The 21,589-nt window shown below is 30.3% G+C and overlaps 1 protein-coding gene across 1 annotated transcript; it reads left to right on the forward strand.

Annotated features, from left to right (window-relative positions):
• The first annotated feature begins 17,770 nt into the window (after window positions 1-17,770).
• On the forward strand, window positions 17,771-20,260 carry LOC120069539 (NAC domain-containing protein 71-like). The gene is made up of 4 exons (XM_039021325.1): window positions 17,771-18,489; window positions 18,786-19,063; window positions 19,192-19,518; window positions 19,601-20,260. The coding sequence occupies exons 1-4, from the start codon at window positions 18,333-18,335 to the stop codon at window positions 19,871-19,873; spliced, it is 1,035 nt and encodes a 344-aa protein (XP_038877253.1). The 5' UTR covers window positions 17,771-18,332; the 3' UTR covers window positions 19,874-20,260.
• The last annotated feature ends 1,329 nt before the right edge of the window (window positions 20,261-21,589 follow it).

The raw sequence follows: 21,589 nt of genomic DNA on the forward strand, positions 1-21,589 counted from the left end.
AAAAATTATATCCTATATCCCTTACATATAGACTCAACTCAGCATCTCAAACATCCTAAATACAAACATAGAACCCAAAAAATGTATTTGTGGTCTAAATTGGGGTATTTATCTCATCCCATCAATGTGGGACGCAAACCAATTGGCCGCATCTTGCTTTATATCTTTGAAATTAATGGACTAAGCAATAATTTTGATTGAGAAATGTAAATGTCAAGCAATAATTTTGATTGAGAAATGTAAATGTCAACATATATGCCAAAAAAATATGATCTTACATACAAGTAAATAAAAAGTAGCTTTAGGAAAGGGGAAAAAAAACTGGAGATGGTTGATTATTTTTATTAATTTAACCATTTGAATATAATTTATTAGATAGGACATCCATTTATCATCTTAAAAATTGATAGTCGTACAATCCTTTAACTTACCACTATTGTTTGAATTTTTTTAAAAATATCTATTTGAGTTTTTAAGATGAATTTTAGGTGAAATTTGAATATTTTATTTGCTAGACTTTGGATGGTTTAATAGGTAAATTTTAGGCAAAGTCAATGGTATATGATTACATAAAGTAGTGACAATAGTAAACAATTAAGTTTCCTATGCATTAATAATTTGAGCATAACTCTTAAGATATATATTTACCCTAAATGAAGTTGTATTGTGTAAAATAACAAAAATGATTAAAATAATTTTGTATATACAAGACAGAGATATTAAAATGAGAAGATTATATATATATATATGTATATAAAGACTAGAATGAAGTCAATCATTTTTCTCAATTTAATTTCACACATAGACACCAATCATGTATGAAAATGTTTGGTGTGTTACAGTTCAATTGATGTGCACAAGCAAGCACCAAGGAGACAAAAGCATAAAGGGTCAACAGTGTAAAACACACACAAACATCTACAAAGATAAGGAAGGTGTGGTCTCATTAATTTTCTATATTATTAATCGTCTCGAGATTTTTAGATAAAGTTGGCATTAGAGTACTTCAAATTATTGACAACGACAATGGTAGTGGGAGTGGATGCATGTTCTTGTGTTCCAAACCTCAAAAATTAAAGTGTTCATTTTGAAATTTAAAAGACTAAATAAACGTTAGTCTCAAACCTTAGACAACAAAATTGCATTTTGCTCCCAATTTTTTTTTTTTAATTTTAAATTATGAAAGTGATTTATTTTTCTGGAGTGATTGTTGCTTTAGATAGAGTGAATTTAAAGGTTAAGCTAAGGTTGGTGGATACAAGTTATTTGTTTTCAAATTCTTTGGTAAAAAAGAAAATGTGATTTAATTCATATCAATAGGATTGGAAATCTTTTTATAACCAATCATATTTTTAGCTCGATGAAGCATTTGATCTATTATTCTCAGTGTACACTTTAATCATTTTGTTGTGAATTTGAAGAGCATAATGAAAACACGGATGATAATAAAATATAATATAATAATAAAATAAATAAATATTAAAATAAATAAAACATAATATATAAATAAAAAAATAAAATAAAATAACAAAATGAGAAATGAGAAAATTCTCAAATTTCTCCACTTTCTCCAATTTATATGGAGTTTGCCCAATGTCGGTATTTTTATGATCCATCAAATGCCACTATTTATAGACAAATTGACAAGTAGGATATGGACTTACATGGACACCAAACATGAATAATTACAAGGCACATGGATAACATGAAGGGTAACACATGACTTTGGGACACTAAGTAATGACCATCTATTTATTATTATAATATTTATAATACTCCCCCTTAGATACATATATATATATATATATGTATGAAACATGTTTCGTTAAAACCTTACTAGGAAAAACCCAATGGGAAAAAATCTTAGTGAAGGAAAAAGAGTACATATTTCATAAACTACATACTCCTAAAAGAATATAATATATTTACTCCCTCTCATGAAAATATCTCTTAAGATCTTTGAGTCGCCGCATTCCATTGTTGTGCACCAAGTTTTCAAAAGTTGTTGGTAATGCCTTTGTAAATAAGTTTGTCAGGTTATCCTTCAAACAAATTTGTTATACAGTGATATCGTCATCTTCTTCAAGACATGAGTATAGAAAAGCTTCAGTGAAATATGCTTTGTTCTATATCTTTTAATATATTTGATGAAAAATAGGAAAAGAGAGACCAACACACAGTTTATGTGGAAACCCTAGGACAGGGAGAAAAACTACGATACAGACCTTTTTCTTATTATTTTTAATTGATACACAGAATACAAGAGAATAGGGTGAATAAATAGACAATAGAGAGCTTTAGGGTAGAAGACAATTACAATAATACCCCTAGGGAAAAAACCCTACTTTCAACATTCCCCTCAAGTTGGGGCATAAATGTCAATAAGACCTAACTTGCTGATACAGTAGTCAAAGTTTGGTCTAAGTAACCCTTTGGTGAGAACATCTGCCACTTGTTGACTTGAGGAATATATGGGATGCAAATGCTCCCATTATCCAGTCTTTCTTTAATGAAGTGTCTGTCAATCTCTACATGTTTAGTTTTGTCATGCTGGACTGGATTGTTTGCGATGTTTATTACTGCTTTATTATCACAAAACAATTTCATTGGAAGCTCACTATCTTAATAAAGATCAGACAGCACCCTCTTCAACCAGATTTCTTCACATATCCCTAAGTTCATTGCCTTGTACTCAGCTTTAGTGATACTCCTAGCCACCACTCCCTATTCTTACTTCGCCAGGTGACAAGGTTACCCTAGACAAAGGTGCAATAACCAGAGATTGACTTTCTATCAACAACAAAGCCTACCCAATCTGAATCGGTATAAGCTTCAATAGTCCTTTTTTCAGACTTTCTGAACACCAGACCCTTACCAGGAGTCCCCTTCAAGTACCAAAGAATACGCTCAACTGCAGTCATATGCTCCTCATATGGAGCTTGCATAAACTGGCTTACCTCGCTTACTGCATATGAAAGATCCGGTCTTGTATGGGACAGGTAGATCAGCTTTCCAACCAACATCTGATACCTTTCCTTGTTAACAGGAACTTTGTTGTCTATAACACCAAGTTTTGCATTATACTCCATGTTGATGGAGAGGGTACCCAAAAAAAAAACACATTTCTGAGCACGAGGGGTGAATTTTGTGCGATTTGGGCCATGGGAGTGGACAAACGCAGTACAGCCTGCTAGGGTTTCGTCGCCTAGCTCTGATCCATGATGAAAAATAGGAAAAGAGAGACCAACACACAGTTTACGTGGAAACCCTAAGACAGGGAGAAAAACTACGATATAAACCTTTTTCTTATTATTTTTAATTGATAAACAGAATACAAGAGAATAGGGTGAATAAATAGACAGTAGAGAGCCCTGGGGTAGAAGACAATTACAATAATACCCCTAGGAAAAAAACCCTACTTTCAACAATATCCTCTTTGGTTTGGGGTATGCAAGTTGTGTTGTTTTCGTATAATATTATTGGAAGATTTTTATTAGAAGATAAGGCACATGTTTCACGAATGTGCTGAGTAATTGACCTTAGCCATACACATTCTCAACTAGCCTCATGAATTGCAAGAATTTCAGCATGATTTGAGGAAGTACCATTATGGTTTATTTCACCAATCGTCGTGATATAGCAGTTCCTCCACATGTGAATAGATAATCTGCTTGAGATCTACCTTTGTGTGGATCAGATGAATATTCAGAATCTGCATAACCAACTAGATTAAAATTTAATTTATTTGAATAAAACAAACTCATATCGATTGTTCCACGGAGATAACGAATTATACGTTTAATTCCGTTCCAACGTCTTTTTGTTGGAAAATAACTATATCTTGCTAATAAATTTACTTAAAAAGCAATATCTGATCATATATTATTAGCAAGATACATAAGTGCATCAATTGCACTAAGATATGGTACTTCAGGACCAAGAAGTTCTTCATTATCTTCTTGAGGTCAAAATATATTTTTCTTTATATCCAATGAACGAACTTCTATTGGAATATTTAATGGATGTGTTTTGTCCATATAAAATCTTTCCAAAATTTTTCCTTTATAAGTTGATTGATGAATAAATATTTCATATGTTAAATGCTCAATTTGCAAACCAAGGCAAAAAAAAAAAAAAAAAGTTATTTTGAGCGATTCTTTAATTAATAAAGGGGTTATTTTCTTATCCTCAAAAAAAAAAAAAAAAAAAAAAAAAAAAACCGAGATCTTTCATTTCAAATTCTTTCTTAAGATATTCTATTACCATTGAAAGCTCTTCAGGAGTTCTAATTATATTCAAGTTATCAACATATACAGTTATAATAGCAAATCCTAATTGTGATTTTTTTATAAAAACACACAAACATATTGGATTATTTTGATATCATTCTTTCAATAAATATCCACTCAGTCAATTGTACCACATCCGTCCCGATTGTTTTAATCCATATAGTGATCTCTGTAACTTTATTGAATACCATTCCCAGGAATTTGATATATATGTTTCAGATACCTTAAATTCTTCTGGGATTCTCATATAAATATCATTATTAAGAGATCTATATAAATATGTCGTGACTACATCCATAAGATGCATATCCAGAATTTTATACACAGACAAACCAATTAAATATCTTAGTGTAATTACATCCACCATTGGAGAATATGTCTCCTCATAATTAATATCGGGTCTTTGTGAAAAACCTTATGCAACTAGTCTTGTTTTATATCTTGTGACCTCATTATTTTCATTTCTTTTCCTCACAAATACCCATTTGTATCCCATAGGTTTAACATCTTCTGGTGTTCGGACTATTGGTCCAAAAGCCTGACGTTTTGAAAGTGAGTTTAATTCTGCCTTGATTGCTTCTTTCTACTAAAGCCAATCTTTTCTATGTCGACATTCTTCAACAGATTTTGGTTTAGGATCTTCATTTTCAGATATAATATCAAGAGCAATATTATACGCAAAAAATTTATTAATAATTACATTAGTTCGATTGCATCTTTTTCCTAACATACATTATTAACCTTAAGCATTTCACCTTCCTCACTAGTCATGTTGAGGATTTTTCTATGAATATTTACATTTTCAACCAAGTCTTTTTCACTATTAATTATTTTTCTTTTTTTGAGGATTTTCATCTTTGAAACCCACTAGTCTACCACGCTTTTGGCGTGTTCCAGACTCGTTAGTGACAACTTGTTGTGTTGAATTATCAATTTTTTATGGAACATTGAAGCTGATATATGTGATTTAGTTACTTTCTTTGTATCTATAAATGCATCTGGTAATTGATTTGCTATATTTTGCAAATGAATTATTTTCTGAACTTCAAGTTCAAAATGATCTGTACGGGGATCTAAATGAGACAATAACGATGTATTCCATATAATTTCATTTTCCAATTTCTTAATTCCTCCCCTAATGTTGGAAAATTTTTCTCATTAAAATGACAATCAGCAAATCATGCAGTAAATACATCACCCGTTAGGGGTTCAAGATAATTAATAATTGATGGGGAATCATATCCAACATATATTCCTAACCTTCTTTGAGGATCCATCTTAGTGCGTTGTGGTGGAGCAATTGGAACATATACCGTACATCCAAAAATTCTCAAATGGGATATATTTGGATCATGACCATAAGCTAATTATAATGGCGAATACTTATGATAAGCTACTGGCCTAATGCGTACAAGTGATGCTGCATGCAAAATAGCATGTTCCCATACAGATGAAGGAAGCTTAGCTCTCATAAGTAATGGTCTTGCAATTAATTGTAAACGTTTTATAAATGATTCTGCTAAACCATTTTGTGTATGAACATGAGCTACAGAATGTTCAACACTTATCCCAATTGACATACAATAATTATCAAAATCTTGGGATATAAATTTACCAGCATTATCAAGACGAGTGGTCTTAATTATATAATCAGGAAATTGTGCTCTTAACTTAATTATTTAAGCAAGTAATCTTGCAAATGCAAAATTTCGGCTTGATAGTAAGCACACATGTGACCATCTACTAGATGCATCTATTAATACCATAAAATGTCTAAATAATCCACTTAATGGGTTAGGTCCACATATATCACCATGAATTCGTTCTAAAAATGCAGGTGATTCAATCTCCACTTTAGCTGGTGATAGTCTAATTATCAATTTTCCTTGAGAGCAAGCATCACATGATAATTCATTAGATTAAAGAATCTCCTGGCTCTTCAATGGATATCCATTTGAATTTTCAATAATTATTCTCATCATTATAGATCCTGGATGACCCAATCGGTCAGGCCAAATTGTAAATATGTTTGGATTCATGAACTTCAGATTCATTGTTGCATATGTTTCAATTACTCGTATATGAGTATAATATAATCCAGAAGATAAAGCAAGCAACTCTTTCAATATACGTTTTTCATTTGAGAAAACGGATATGATATATAGATATTCCACATTATTCTTACTATCAGTTTCAATATGATAACCATTGCAACGTATATCTTTAAATCTTAGAAGATTTCTCTTTGATTGACTAGAAAACAATGCATTGTCAATTGTAAATGTTGAAAGCCTTGAATCTGTTTGCTGGCACTTCGAACAACCTAGTATGGGGGTCTCGCTAGGGTTTACAATTCAGATTTTGCAGTTATTTACGATTTTGACCCTAAGGTTTAGAGCAGTGCGATATATAAACTCTCTAACCTAGAGGTGCCGTTCTTGATGTAATTCTAAAAACATTCTCTCGAAATAATATTGTTCTTCCTCTGCCCGTGGACGTAGTTAACACACTGTTAGTGAACCACGTATATCTGTGTGTCGATCTTCTCTACTCTACATTCCTTTTTATGTTCTTTAATTGTCGATTTCGCAATAGTAAATTTTGTTCCTCTAGGCAAAATAATATTTGTTTTTCCAAAACCTTCGATTAAGTTTGCAAATCTAATATTGTATTTACTTTTGCTTTCAACATTATCAATTTGGAAAAGTATTTTTTATTTGTAATTATTGTGTGTGTAGTTGCATTGTCTGCCAGACATAGATCTTCTTTGCTCATTTTTTAAATACCCAACATATGGAAAATGATCCATGTTTCTTCATAAAAAGAAAATAACTATAATACGAAAAACAACACTTAAAATATACAAAAGTTACTAAAAAAACATGAAGATAGATTTGATGTTCCACCATCTGTGCCGATCTTCTCTTCAAGAGATTCAAAGAAGTCTGCCACATCCAAATTTATTATGTGGGATGGATAAAATATGTCATTATCCTGGTATGCAAAATTTACTTCCACATTCTTTTCTTTTTCCAAGGGAGGCTTGATAGAAGTCAACTAAATGTTTTGACGTACGACAGGTACGTGACAATTGTCCAGTCATTCAGCATCGAAAAAATTTATTTTCAATACTCTTTGAATTTTTATCTTAGGGGGCTTTTCCTTTGTGATCATAATTTTACCTGGTTCTTTTGAAATTTGAATGATTAGAGCGACCACCATGAAAATAATAAGCAATGAGTATCTATTTATTATTATAATATTCATAATACCTTTTAACTTATTTGCTAGAGATGATATATTTTGGCAAATTTTGTTGGCCTTGTAATTATTGAATATCTAGTTTTATATTTATTTTCTTTGGACTCCTTTTTATATATATATATATATATATCTTTGAATTTATACTTCCACTCTGCCATGTTCTTATATTCCAACCTCCATGGAAAGCTCTCCTCTGTCTCAAACTCAAACCAATTAAAAAAAAAAAACACAAAAAAATCATTGAACAATTAAAGTAAGTTCAAATTACTATTGATACAATATCTACTAGATTGGGAAATAACAAGAGATAATTATGATTGTTATTATTTGTTTCTTTTCTAAAATTAGAAGTCCCTAATTTTCATTTAAAATTGTCCAACTTTTTGAAATTATTACAAATTTAGCCTTTTCTAAAATTCACACTATCAAATATCATTGATATATCCTGGAGGGATATAGGATTATAATAAGGCTAAATTATATATATCCAGCGGTCTACTTTTGTTTTGAAAATATTCTTAAATTTTTAAAAGTTTTAATCAGACATTTAATAAAGACGGTTGGTTTTCGATGAGAACTGTTAGTATTTTGTTTTAAAAAATAATATATTCCTACATAAAGTTTGATGGATACCTTTAAATTTTGAAACAAAAAATTCAAAAATATTTTTATCATTAATATATTGACGAAATCGCTAGTGCATCTTAAAAAAAATGTCTATGAATTTTGTTGTCATTTCGCAGTCAAACTATAAAATCCTACAAAACCCTAAATTGTCCAAAAAGATCAATTCAAAACTCAGCAAAAGGATGAATCACAAGTACAAAAAAGGGATGACAAAAAATATCGTCTTTGATTATGAATATCCTTCTTAACTGATCACAACAAATAGATTAATTGGACCTGTAAAATCGATCAACAAAGTCTTATTTACTATGAATTTAGTAATATACGTGTTTTTTTTCCCACTAATTGTCCTTAAAATTACATTCCAAAATCTCAACATGAATCTTTTTCTGTGTAGTTAAACTTAAAAATAATGTCTTAACTCACACTCAACTATTATGTATAGCCTTTGAACCTTGATTGAAGGGGTAATAGAGATTGAATAAAAGAAGATGGAGTGGTGAGAGGGTACTGAAGAAGAGAGGGAAAAAAAGAGAAATAAAAATATGAAAGTATTTGGGTCATAAATTGAAGTAGAGAAGAAATGAGAAATAGAAGAGACAGATGATAAGGACGTAGATAAACAATTCTCGTCCATATACTAAAAGCTTTTAAAACTTTTTTCTAGAGCTTAAAGGAATTAATGCAATTTTGGAAAATTCATAGGTATTTTTTAAACGTGAGGTTATTAAAAATTTTCATCCATATATTAATGGTAAGATTTTTTTTTAAGTTTAAGAGTATTAGTGAAATTTTTGAAAGTTTAAATATATTTTAAAAATCAAATTGTTAACGACTTCAATCTAGATTAACACTACAAGAGTTTTTTGAACTTTTATTTTTTAGTTCAAGAGTATTATCAAAAAAAATTTAAAGGTCAAGGGCGAATTTTCTATAATTTATTAACCTTATAATAATAATTCATTTCTTTTTACGTCTTTATAATTATTTTTTGAATTTCCATTTTATATTATTTGACCCTTATTATGCTATATTCGTGGTCTTATAAAAATGGGTTAGTGCCCATTAAAGAAAATTGGTACAAACTTTTGTTATACAAAGCACTACAGTGGGATTATAAAACACCATTAAATGAATAACAAATAAATATGAAGGAGAAAAAAAAGAGAAAAGTTCACTATCGTCATTTCCATGCCTTTTTGAAAATAGGAAGCAACGTATATTATATAACCATATTATATAAAGTAGTTTTAAGCTCCATATTGTATGATAAAACTATATATTATTCTTTCAAACTTTTTTTTTTAATTAAAAGATAAAGGAACCTCTAGATTGATAAAAAAAAAAAAAAAAAAAATCGAATCCATACGATAACTCCCTAAAAGAAACACCGTGTCAAGAGGAATATATCAAACTTAATGACTTGACAAATAACTTTAGATAGTTGTAAATTAGCACCACGGACACAAATATTAATTAACACTCCTTCCATAACAAATAAATGATTGCGCACAAAACTACTCACAAAACTTAGTGACATAGAGAAATGCCTCAATTTTCTTAGAACAGGTCCGAGTCAAATAGTAATAGTTCGAAGGACGCTTATCACACTAAAATTGACAAATTCAATTAAAAACCATGGACCATGTAAAATTATGACAGGAACATCCACTCTAATAGAGCACTTTCATCTAAATAGTCGGACTAAAGGGACCGACAAAATTAAATAAATAGTTTTGAGGTTCATCCTCATAGGATAATTAAACTAAATGATGTTAAAGGCATCAACATTCCATTCCTTTTCTACTTATTATCCTAATATGTAAAGGAAGGGTTGATTAACTACCAAAACAATTAATTTCTCAAAAGCAAGTTTTCATATTTATTCATATATCATAAAGTAAGAATTTTTATTAAAAAACTTTTGCCCCAACTCTTTTTCAAGGAAAGGGGTGGCACCAATGGCCCTATTACATAGTTTTTGTTAGGGAAAAAATCAACCTTTCATTTGTATTCGTCTTATAGAAGTTACCTTAAATTTATTTTAATTTATGTACAAATTACATAGAGTATATAAAATATTTTATAAGAATATTAATATTATAAATTATTGAATGAGAATTCAAACCTACGATGAATAAAGAAAGACACGTATTTAACCATGAGAGAATTATAGGAATGAGAATTCAAACCTACAGTGAATAAAGAAAGACACGTATTTAACCATGAGAGAATTATAGTACTATTATAACTCATATTTCTGTTGAGAATGCGACCAAAGTCCCACATTGGTTAGATAAGAGGATGATCATGAGTATATAAGTGAGAATGACTATTTTCATTGATATGAGGTCTTTTGGGGTGAAACCAAAAGTATGAATTCATTAGATATTATTTTATAAATATGAGTTTTACCTTGTAAGAGGAAAAATGACATGGTGTTTGCACCATACTCATTGATTTTTTTTGTTGAAGGAAGTAACATAACTACTTTACAGTGATGTTAAAGCGAGTATAGTTCAATTGACATATAAGCGTGTTAATAACCTCAAGATCTGTAATTTTAATCTCCTTACCTCTATTATACTTTTTAAAAAAATGCTTAACAATAATAAGATTGAAAATTTATCATTTTTTCCCTTTTGAAGTTCATTAAACAAGTGGTAGGAAAGATTAAAATTTAATTATTAATGCCTTAATTAGTTGTTCTAAGTGAAGGTTGACGATTATTTTCTTGCTTCAATCGTGTTCAAGTGAGTGAATACGGGTTAATAGTACTTGGTCTCACAAACTATTCAAAGATAATAATAATAATAATAATAATAAAAAGGAAAAACCCTACATAACCTACTATTAAATGTGTCAACCTAAGCATATCGTTAAACTAGTTAATTCCTATACCTAAGACTAAGAGGCCATAGATTTTCCACCTCATATATTATTTGGAAACTCGAAAAAAGAACTTAGGCTATAAACAAATACCCATGAACTTTGTCTTTTATTTGAAAAAAATATCCCTATATGTTCAAAGCTTTGCAATATCATCTTTGACCTTACATAAATGTTACAAAACTACCATTGAAGCAAAATTTATTAGAATGTTGGACAAAATTTGATGTGATGGTGACATGGAATGACATGAAGATACCTAGGACACTTGCCTACATTAAATCTGAAAGAATTCGAAGAACATTTAGATACATTGACTTTTTGTTAATCATTCTAACCGTTTTTCTACCCTAGGATAGTTTAGAAATGTTTATGAAACGTCAAAGATAAAACTATATTTTTAAAAACAAATAGAAACCTTTAGGGGTACATTTTATAATAATTGTAATAAGTTGTTGATAATACTAAAAATGTGTTATCTCGTTCTGCTTAATTCCAATGTCATTACTGTGTTTTGTGTGTTTATTTATGTTTTTATAGGTATCAGGCACCTAGGAGGTAGAATTGGTCGTTATGAGCCATTCCAGGTTAATTTGGAGTAATTAGAAGCTAAAAAGAGCATCCAAGTTTCAAATGAGCAAAAATGACAAAAATACTCCTAGAGGCGTAGTGCACAACGTAACGACGTCGACACCCGATGCCCAAAGGCAGTAGCACCAAATTTGGTGTGACAACGAAGAGAAAAGTTGTGCGTAGGCATGTGCATGACAGACACCATGTGCACAAGGGGGGAGTGCATTGTAATGTGTGTTGCGCTCATCCAACTCTCCCTCTACGCTTCGACAAAACCTTGTAGTGCCGTAATACCAATGCGATTTCTATATAGGGTAATTCCAATTGGTAGCATTTTTAGGAATAATAACCAAGTGTATAACATCATTTTTAAAAAATTGCAAAAGTCTATCAACGATAGAAATCTATTTATATCGTTGATAGACTCTTACCAATGGTATAGTCTATCACTGATAGACTCCTACCAATAATATTTTATATCACTGATAGACTATTTAACTTTGGTCATATTAGCAATTTTTTTTACATTATGTATATCTGCTAATACTTTGGGTCTAATGTCTATATTTGCAACTGTCCCTTCTATATAAAGTTCTTTCGTTTTCTAGGTTAAAGAAAATGAGAGATAGACTGATTTTGAGAGCTCTAAGCTTGATTTTGGCCACTCTTGGCCAAAACCCATGCAATTTCTTTGTATTTTGAGATTTATATATATATTTTGGCACTAGGATTATAATTTGATGAACGGTTGAAGGTCTAGATATCGATTTTAAGGTTTGTTGGGTTTTTTTTTTTATGGATTTTATGAGATTTTGATGTATGCTCTTGGGATTTTTTGCTTCTTATTGTTTTCCTTTCCATATGCTTGAATGTCTAGGATAAATATATTGGTAGATTAAATTGACAACTTAATCATTAATACTTGTATGTTAATTTGCCCACACTATGCATATTTTAGATGTCCGTAATTACATCAAATTTGAGTAGTAATAGGTTTTAGTTATAGCTATGGTTCGATTGCTATGATTATAGGATCACTCAGTAGCGAAAGATAAGGAAACCTAAGGAATGAAAATACACTAGGTTAGATTTGGCCAATTTAACTTAATATTCTAATCAATCCAAGAGTTTAATGTGATTAGTTAAGTAAATATGCTTATGTAACAATACTTAGTTAAATTAGGAATCAACATCACATTGGGTTTTCTTAGGGAGTTTGTCCGGATTTTCGTGCATTCGATTAGGCTTGAGAAATAGACAACCTATGAATATTGGCATGATTAATCGATGAATTGGTCCATAGATAGACCAACAATCTTTTTATCGATAAAGGTAATCTCGTGTTCGCTCTCTCTCTTGCTCAATCTATTTTACTTTCTGCATTTTAAATTCCTGTATTTACTTTTCCTATCAACCAAACCATACCCTCCCTCCCCTATTTTTACTACTTTTCAAAGACTTATTTAGTTTAGAGAGATTCTATCTTAGGCTCCTTGTGGTTCAACTCTAAACTTACCACTTGCGTTACTCGGTAGTATAGGTAGTTAGTTCGGTGAATATAAATTTATTTGATTGGCAGAGAGAGGTTTACGACGCCCAATCTTTCGCTCTTTTAGTGGCAAAATTGGTTGTGATATTTGCAAATATGTCACACAAATAAATAATTCACAAACATAACAATTTTTAAAATTTTCAACTCTATTATTGATAGACCTCAATTATAGAGAAGCCTATTAGTGATGGTTAAAAGCTAGTAACAATAATAGGTAAAGATAGAATTTTTTATGGGTAGATTTATTGAGATAGGTCAGAGACCGAGAGTCTAAAAAGATAAGAGGCTTATGGACAGAGTAGCTCAAAGGACCCATGAGGGAATCTAGAGGGAGCTTTGAGAACCCATAAGAAAGCTAGAGTGAGCTTAGAGGACCCATGAGAGAGCATAGAGTGAGCTTAAAGGACCGAGAGGGAGCCTAGAGGGAGTTCAAATGATCTATGGGAGAGCCTAGTGGTAGCTTAGAAGACCTATAAAAGAGTTTAGAGTTAGCTTGGAGGTTCTATAAGGACCCATGTAGGGATTAGGAGTTACATGGAGGACCTCTGTAGGATCCATGGAGGATGTTAGAGTCACATGGAGGACCCATGAGTGACCTCTACAAGACCCATAGAGGATCTCAAAAAACCCATGAAGAACCTCAGAAGACCTCATAGTGATTGTATTTGAAATTGTGTAGATTCTCAACAGCGATCCATAAAGGAACTCGAAGAGTTGAGTGGGTAATACACTTAAGTATCATTTACAACCTTGAGTGGTGGTAGTATAACCGCCCAATGATCCCAAGCATCGATTATGCATTGTTAGCCTATATAAACAACCAAAGTTATTGGTCGAAGGTATGTCTAAAATCCTTCATTATTTCCTACTATCAAGTTACTCACAAATCTGAGACTGACTTGAGCGTCAGAGTGTGTCTAGCTTTTTGGACTATTTTTCCCTCAAATATAAATTTAGGGTTGATTCATTTTTCACCATGAATTATATTTAATATTGTGTCATATTTACTATTATTTTACATTGGATCACCTATATTATATAATTTGGACTAATTCTCATCAAACATTGCATAATTTGGACTAAGGGGCATGCTTAGAGATTTTAGAAAAGATACATACACACACAAAAAAACGAAAGTTGTTGAACACTTTTTAGGGAGTTGTCTCTTTTGGCCTTTGGGGAGGATTATGGGTCCCTTCAAATGACATCGCTTCAAAAAGCTTATAAAGAAAAATAAGCCAAAGTTAATTTGTCCGACTCGAGTATGATGTGGATTGAACTTACACTTCAAGTACAGAACCTCCAAAAAGAAAAAAAAAAAAAAAAAAACTTTAATTTAAAAAATTAAACATTATCAAATGGCCCCACCCACAAACTAAGAAACAACTATTTCAATATCACCATTTCTATTAACTTTTGGATCCATATTTCAACTTTACATGTTCACACTAACACTATTGAATAATACATCATATATCCTATGATGTTAAATTTTCGTTCATAAAGTGAGCATATCTCAGCTGGTATACAGATGTATTAACGATTAAAATGTATGTAATTCAAATCTTTCTATTCCTATTATACTATGCAAAAAATCTAATACTACTATAATACATACTAGCCTCATTCATCATTTGACATGTCATTAAATGATTTATTAATTTATTTCATGGAGTCCATATAATTTTTAAATACTACTTTTGTGGCATGCAATGAGTGGAGATGGTATGAAAAATTTTCTATACTATTGTAGTACTAGAAATTTTTCATTATACTATTTGACATTTTCATCGACATTTTTTCGTTTTCATGGATTCGATATTGACATGAGAAGTGAGTCAATATTTTCATTCATTGAAATGTCTTGTATTTGTTGTTCCACATTTGAAAGGAATGAGAATGTCACGAGTTTCTACATCTAAAAGAATCAAGAATAGATTCCTACTTCTGAAAAGGGTAGGAGAAAAGTTAAGAGTTTCAAGTAGTATAACATGATCTTATTGTTTTGATGGTTTCTTTACTTAATGTCCTATACATTATCTCTGTATTATGTATTATATCCTTCTCACGATAATAAAATTGCTTCTCCCTTTGTCACTAGAGGTAGTTAGCCCATCGTTGGTAAACCACAAAAATCTTTGTATCGTTTTTCTTCTCTTTTTTTTTTTTTTTTTGTTGGTCGGTTTCTTTCTGTCATAATATTATTATATAGTACAAAGGAATCCATCAAGCATAAAAAATAATCAGCAAAATGACACAAATGTGTATATACACTGAATAACAAATATTTAAAGTGGTTTAGAAATCGTAAAACTATTTATTTATTAATTTAAATATGTATTTTAAATTTTAGTATTTTTTTTAAATATCTATCGACATCGACATCGACATATTATCGATCTTATTTCATCTACATTTTCATAAATTTGAGATCTTGAAATTTTCATCAACATTGATATTTTAAACTTTGTACATATCTAATAGTATAGTAATATTCATCTTAGAGTGAGATCAATCATGTTTTTAAGTACAAATAGAAACTGAGAAGATTTAAACCACATACTTCTTAATCACTAACATGTATTATATGATCAAAGAGAGATTAGTTCAGTGATAATTGACATAATCTTTCATTTTAAGGGTGAGAGGTTTGATCTCTTATCTTCATAATTATTGTACTAAAAAAAATATGTATTATATACTAAATGAGTTATGTTGGTGTTAGTTTCTTTTTATATGGAGATTGAATTGAAAATATTTGTGATGAAATTTAAACTCAATTTCATTTAATGAAGAGAAAAGAAAATGACAGTTTCTTTTTGTCCAATTCAATGGATTCACTCATGAAAAGTGGTGGTTTTTGTTTCTTCCTCTCAAATGGCCACTCATCCATCTAATTTTATTGGTTAGAAATTCATGCATGTACTTTTCAACAACTATTTAACCATAAATTTTTAGTAAGTGATAATTTTAAACTTGACAACTTTAAAGGATCTAATGAATCTACAGTTTTCCTTTTAACCTTGGGAGAATTTTGAAAATTTTGACTAAAAAAACTCTTTTCAAGGTGGTGAAAAATTATAGCAATTTTGACTAAAAAAAACTTTTTTCAAGGTGGTAAACATCAAGTTCTAGTATTTAATGATTTTGTCACATTTAAGTTTCTTATGAGTTTCTTACTCTTGATTTAGCTTTGTTAACTCTTTTTAACCTCTTTAAATGAACTAAGATGTAATATTAGACAACTTTGTTATATGATAGTTTTATTATTCTTCCTTCTTCTTTACCATGTAAAAAGAAAAATATAATACACATTTTAAATAAATGTGTTGGATAAGAAAATTTTATTCAACAATTTAACAAAATTATAGGGATGAAACACTAATTTTAAAAGCTAACCAATTATAACCAACAAAAGAATTACATGATAATTTTTCTTTAAATCTTTTGGAAAATAATAATTTTAGCAAAAATTATTTCCTTAGTCCCCACTCCCAAAATTGATTTGGATTTAGAATTATGAAAATTTTTATTTTTAAAAATTCGAGGATAAAAAAAATTATTTATAAACTAAAAATCATTAACAAAGAATTCAAAATAATACCGTCATAAAAATTTATGATTTAAATTAATACGGTGATTAATTTGAAATTTTAATTAATAAAACTAAAAAAAAAGAAAAAGAAAATAAGGTATCATATAGATAATATAAATATTATATTAGTTGAATTATATTCATTTTAACAAATATTCTAAAAAGATTTAGCTAACTAATATAAATTTTAATGCTAACAAAAACATATATATATAATTTAGAAAGAAAAAAAAAGAAGAAAAGGTAAAATACGTCTCTAACTCTAATCACTCCAAACAACTATTTTTTTATTAATTAAATGAATAAGGACAAGAGATATGTCATATTTTCCGAAATGTGTTTTCAAACCAATATATTGTTACAAAAATTTTAGACGATGTTATTCGATCTCTTTCACATTTAAACTTTTAAGACGACTAATTTTATTTAATGTCATAATTGTGAGAAGAGAGATCGAACAATGAATTTAAGAGAATGGATTTATATCAATTATCATTGAGTCAAACTCATTTTGACCAAAAAAATCAATTTTTTTTAGTGTAACAATTGCAAAGATGAAAACTCGAACCTTTGATCTCTAGAGAAAAATGTCATGTCAATTATCGTTGAACTAAGCATAAAAAAAAAACTCAATTGATACATAATAAAGCTCTCAATGAAATCATTATCAATTTTAAAATTCGACCATTAAAAAGAATCGATTCAATACATTTCTTATGTACCCATAGGTGATTTCATTAATTTTAAAATTCGACTAAACTGTTACAAAATAAAGTACTAAACGGAGAGGGAAAAAAAAACATATGTTTTAGTTTTAGGCTATGTACAAAAATGAATGTGAAAGGGGTTGGAGTTAAATAAAGGTGGGGCCTAAGACATAGGAATTTTGGGGGATGCTTAGACAAGTTATCTCAAAAAAACTTTCGGTGTAACCTTAGAATGTTTTGTTCCTTTTTTTCCAAATGCCTATATATAAACCCCATTTCTTCCCTTGAGTTTTTACCCTCTCAAACCCCAAAAACTCATTTCTACATGAAAAAGTTCAAAACTTTCATGTTTTTCTCACAAACCCCATAAAAAATTTCTTACCCCATTCTTCAAAATCTTGACTTGAAATCAAATGAGTTTGTGGGGAATTTGGTTAACTTAAAAACCTATTTTCTCCATTAAAAAGTTCAAAACTTTCCTCTTTTTTTCTCAAATTTTCTTCCCTCATTTTTCAAAATCTTGAGTTGAAATTAAAAGGGTTTGTGGGGAATTTGGTTAACTCAAAAACCCAGAAGTTAAAAACTCCATTTTTACAGACAATGGTTCTTGAACTGAACAGGTGCATTAGCAGCAACCTGTGGAGATTTCACTCTGTTTTTGACCAAAAAAACATTGTGGATAAAAGCTTCTATTTTTGGATCTTCCATATTTTCAATAGATACAGTTTCAATACTTAACCAAACAGCAAAAAGAACAAAAGCAGTGAATTTGTTGTTTTTTTCCTTGTTCTAGTTTGGTCTTGTGTTGTGTTTTTTTTAGTTTTAGTGGCAAAAAAATGGGAAGTGGTTGTCTTCCACCAGGCTTTAGATTTCACCCAACAGATGAAGAATTGGTTGGTTATTATCTCAAAAGAAAAGTTGAAGGACTTCCAATTGAACTTGAAGTCATTCCTGTCATTGATTTATATAAATTTGATCCTTGGGAACTCCCAGGTAATCACTAATTTTTACATACTTTTGTTCTAAATCAAACTTCAAATCCTCTGTTTTCTAACTTTGTTTTGATTGTTTATTGTTACCATTTTGTTATGCCTTTGGATTCTTCATAAAGTGGGGCTTTATTGCTTTATGTTTTTTTGGTTTACTTACTTTTTTAACTGTAGGTTGAGGGGAAAAGAACAAGGACATGTCAATTGCTAAACATTTTTTATGTACCAATTGAAGGATTTTCATTTTGTTTGGTTGTTATGTTTTTGTTATGTTGTAATATTGGGTTAATGTGATTACAGAGAAATCTTTCCTTCCAAAACGAGATATGGAGTGGTTTTTCTTTTGTCCACGGGATCGAAAATACCCGAATGGATCGAGAACTAATCGAGCTACTAAAGCTGGCTATTGGAAAGCTACTGGAAAAGATAGGAAGATCAACTGCCAATCTTCTGTATTGGGATACCGAAAGACACTCGTTTTTTATCGCGGTCGAGCGCCTTTGGGCGATCGAATGGATTGGGTTATGCATGAGTATCGAATTTGTGACGATTTCTCTCATGGAACTCCTAATTTTAAGGTGTGTATATATATATATATGAAGCAATGACATGTATATATATAGCCTGTTTATGTTGGATTGTTTTGGTTTGACAATTAGGATTGACTTTGTGGTTGGTATTTGTGCGTGATCATCTATGTTTTCAGGGTGCTTTTGCTTTGTGTCGTATTGTGAAAAAGAATGAAGTAGCACATAAGAAGGACAATCAACGAGAACCAAAGGGGAATGTCGTTGGGAGCAATGGAGCTAGTGAAGATTCTACATCGACAAGACTAGTTGTTACAAATGAATTACCAAATAGTTTGGAAGACAATTCATCTCAAACCAATTTCCTCGCAATCGAGAGTCGTTTGTCCTACCCAATGACAACTTCATATGACGTGAATCCCATGTCTCGGTATAGCACGACGATTATGGAGACAGATCCTGAAAAAATATGGATCTCACCTGATCTGATTCTTGACTCATCCAAGGTGTGAAGTTTGTTCAATAAGAAAAAACAAACAAAAAGGTTGATTTGTTAATTTTAATGACTTTTTTCTTCCCTTATTGCAGGATTATCCTGAAATACAAGGAGCTATGTCTATATGCTTCCCTCAATACGAGTACTCGAGTTCAACGACACCGTGGCAGTCGTACGAGCACACAGAAATATCTCCAAGTTCATCGTACTCGAACTATACCGGCGACATTGAGCTTGAAGACAATCTCAATCAGATTGGAGGTTGCATATCAGCATATTCAACACATATAAACCATATGCAACATAGCCTAAATGAACAAGGTTTTGACCTCAACAATTCACAAAAGTATCCAAATTGCTTCTGAAGAAAAACTATGACAACGAAGATCGTCTAGGCTTTATGTCAATGGAAGGTCGTTGAAAATCTCTTTAACAAACCTTCAGCTTAAGCATTGTGTGAGATTGTAATCTCGACGTATGGGGTCCCGAAGCCAACGCCTTTTAATGTCGGTCTTCGATGCGGGAATAAAACGGGCTATAAATATATATAAATTACAGGATGTTGAGCAGAAAATTGTTTGGTTTAAAAGTATAATTAGTTACAAGTGTTTTTGGTTTGTAGTCCCCATGGTGATATCTCTTTTATTGATTGAGCCAGAGGGGTTTCCACAGGAGTTGTTTTATCATCTTTTCTTTTTCCTACTTTGAGCTTTTAATTGTATGGCATATTACAAATCTTCACTCTTGATTTACTTTTGATTTCCTCACCTTCTAATGTAACTTAGCTTAATTTTCTTTTGAGAAGATTTTTCGACTATTTTGAGCTCAGAGTTGTAGTTTGAAATTATAAAAATCGTTTCTATGCAACAAAAAATTTAAGTATTAAAAAGGTAAAGTGTGCCGTCATTATAAGAAATTGAAGTACCATGACATTTAAGAAGTGTCGCAACTATTTCTTGTGATAATTGTTTCAAGGTAAGAGTATTGACTACTCTTTATAAAACTGTCATAATTAATTTTTTCATGACAATATCTTAATATCATTGATTGACGAACATTATAATATATCAATATCAAATGTATTGTGACAAATTATCATTGTCAATAATTGAATCAAGTTTTGATATTTTTGCACTGATAGGAGTATATTTAACGATAATAAAAAAAAAAGTGTTAATAAAACATATATATTGACATTTTCTCATTGTAAAAAATTTGTAATATTGTTATTTTTTATTGTCAAAAATATCTTGACTATGACAATGTTTTAAATCAACAAATGTCATGTGAAGACACTTACTGTCACAAAAGTGTATATTATGACACTTTTACCATGTCGAATAAATACATTATCTCATGACAGTTTGTTAAATGTCAAAGAAATGTTGAAAATGATATAAAGCTATTTTTTGAACCTAGTCATTACACATAGTTTCCATCTATCAACTAATCCTAATAAGAACCTTCGTTCATAATGATAAAGCTGATAACATATTTACGAAGAAACTAAGTACAAAGAAACTATCGTATGTCTTCGACGAGGTCAAATACAAGAAAATTAATAACGAAACTTGATAAAATTTTTACAAAGAAACTAAAAACAACAAATGTTACCACAAGTAAGAACACTGCTATCGTTCGAGACAATAACAACTCTTTTTTAGGACGACATATCTTTGTAATAATTAAATTAGTAGTAAACATTTGATGTCATCAGAAAAAAAAAAAAAGAAAAAAAAAAGAAAAAGAAAAAGAAAAGAAAAGAAATGTGTGTTGGAGAAAGAATGGGGAAAAAGAGAAAGTTCTTCCAATGAAAACCAACCCTTGAATTGTTTTATGGTACAATTGAGTCAGCAAAATATTCTATAGAGGCATTTAGGTTTAAAGGCTAAGGAAGAAAAGTGGTTTTTTGTAGGTTTGGATAAGCCATTTCCATTATGAAGAAGAATCTTAATAATATTTGAACATATGAACACAATCTGAAAACAAACTTTTTTTTATTTGTTCCTTTTTCTTTTTTTTTTTTTTTTTTTCAAAATAAAGAACACACATTCTTACATCAGTTGGTAATAAAGTTGATG

Source organism: Benincasa hispida, unplaced genomic scaffold, assembly GCF_009727055.1.
Source record: "Benincasa hispida cultivar B227 unplaced genomic scaffold, ASM972705v1 Contig481, whole genome shotgun sequence".
NCBI classification, from domain to species: Eukaryota; Viridiplantae; Streptophyta; class Magnoliopsida; order Cucurbitales; family Cucurbitaceae; genus Benincasa; species Benincasa hispida.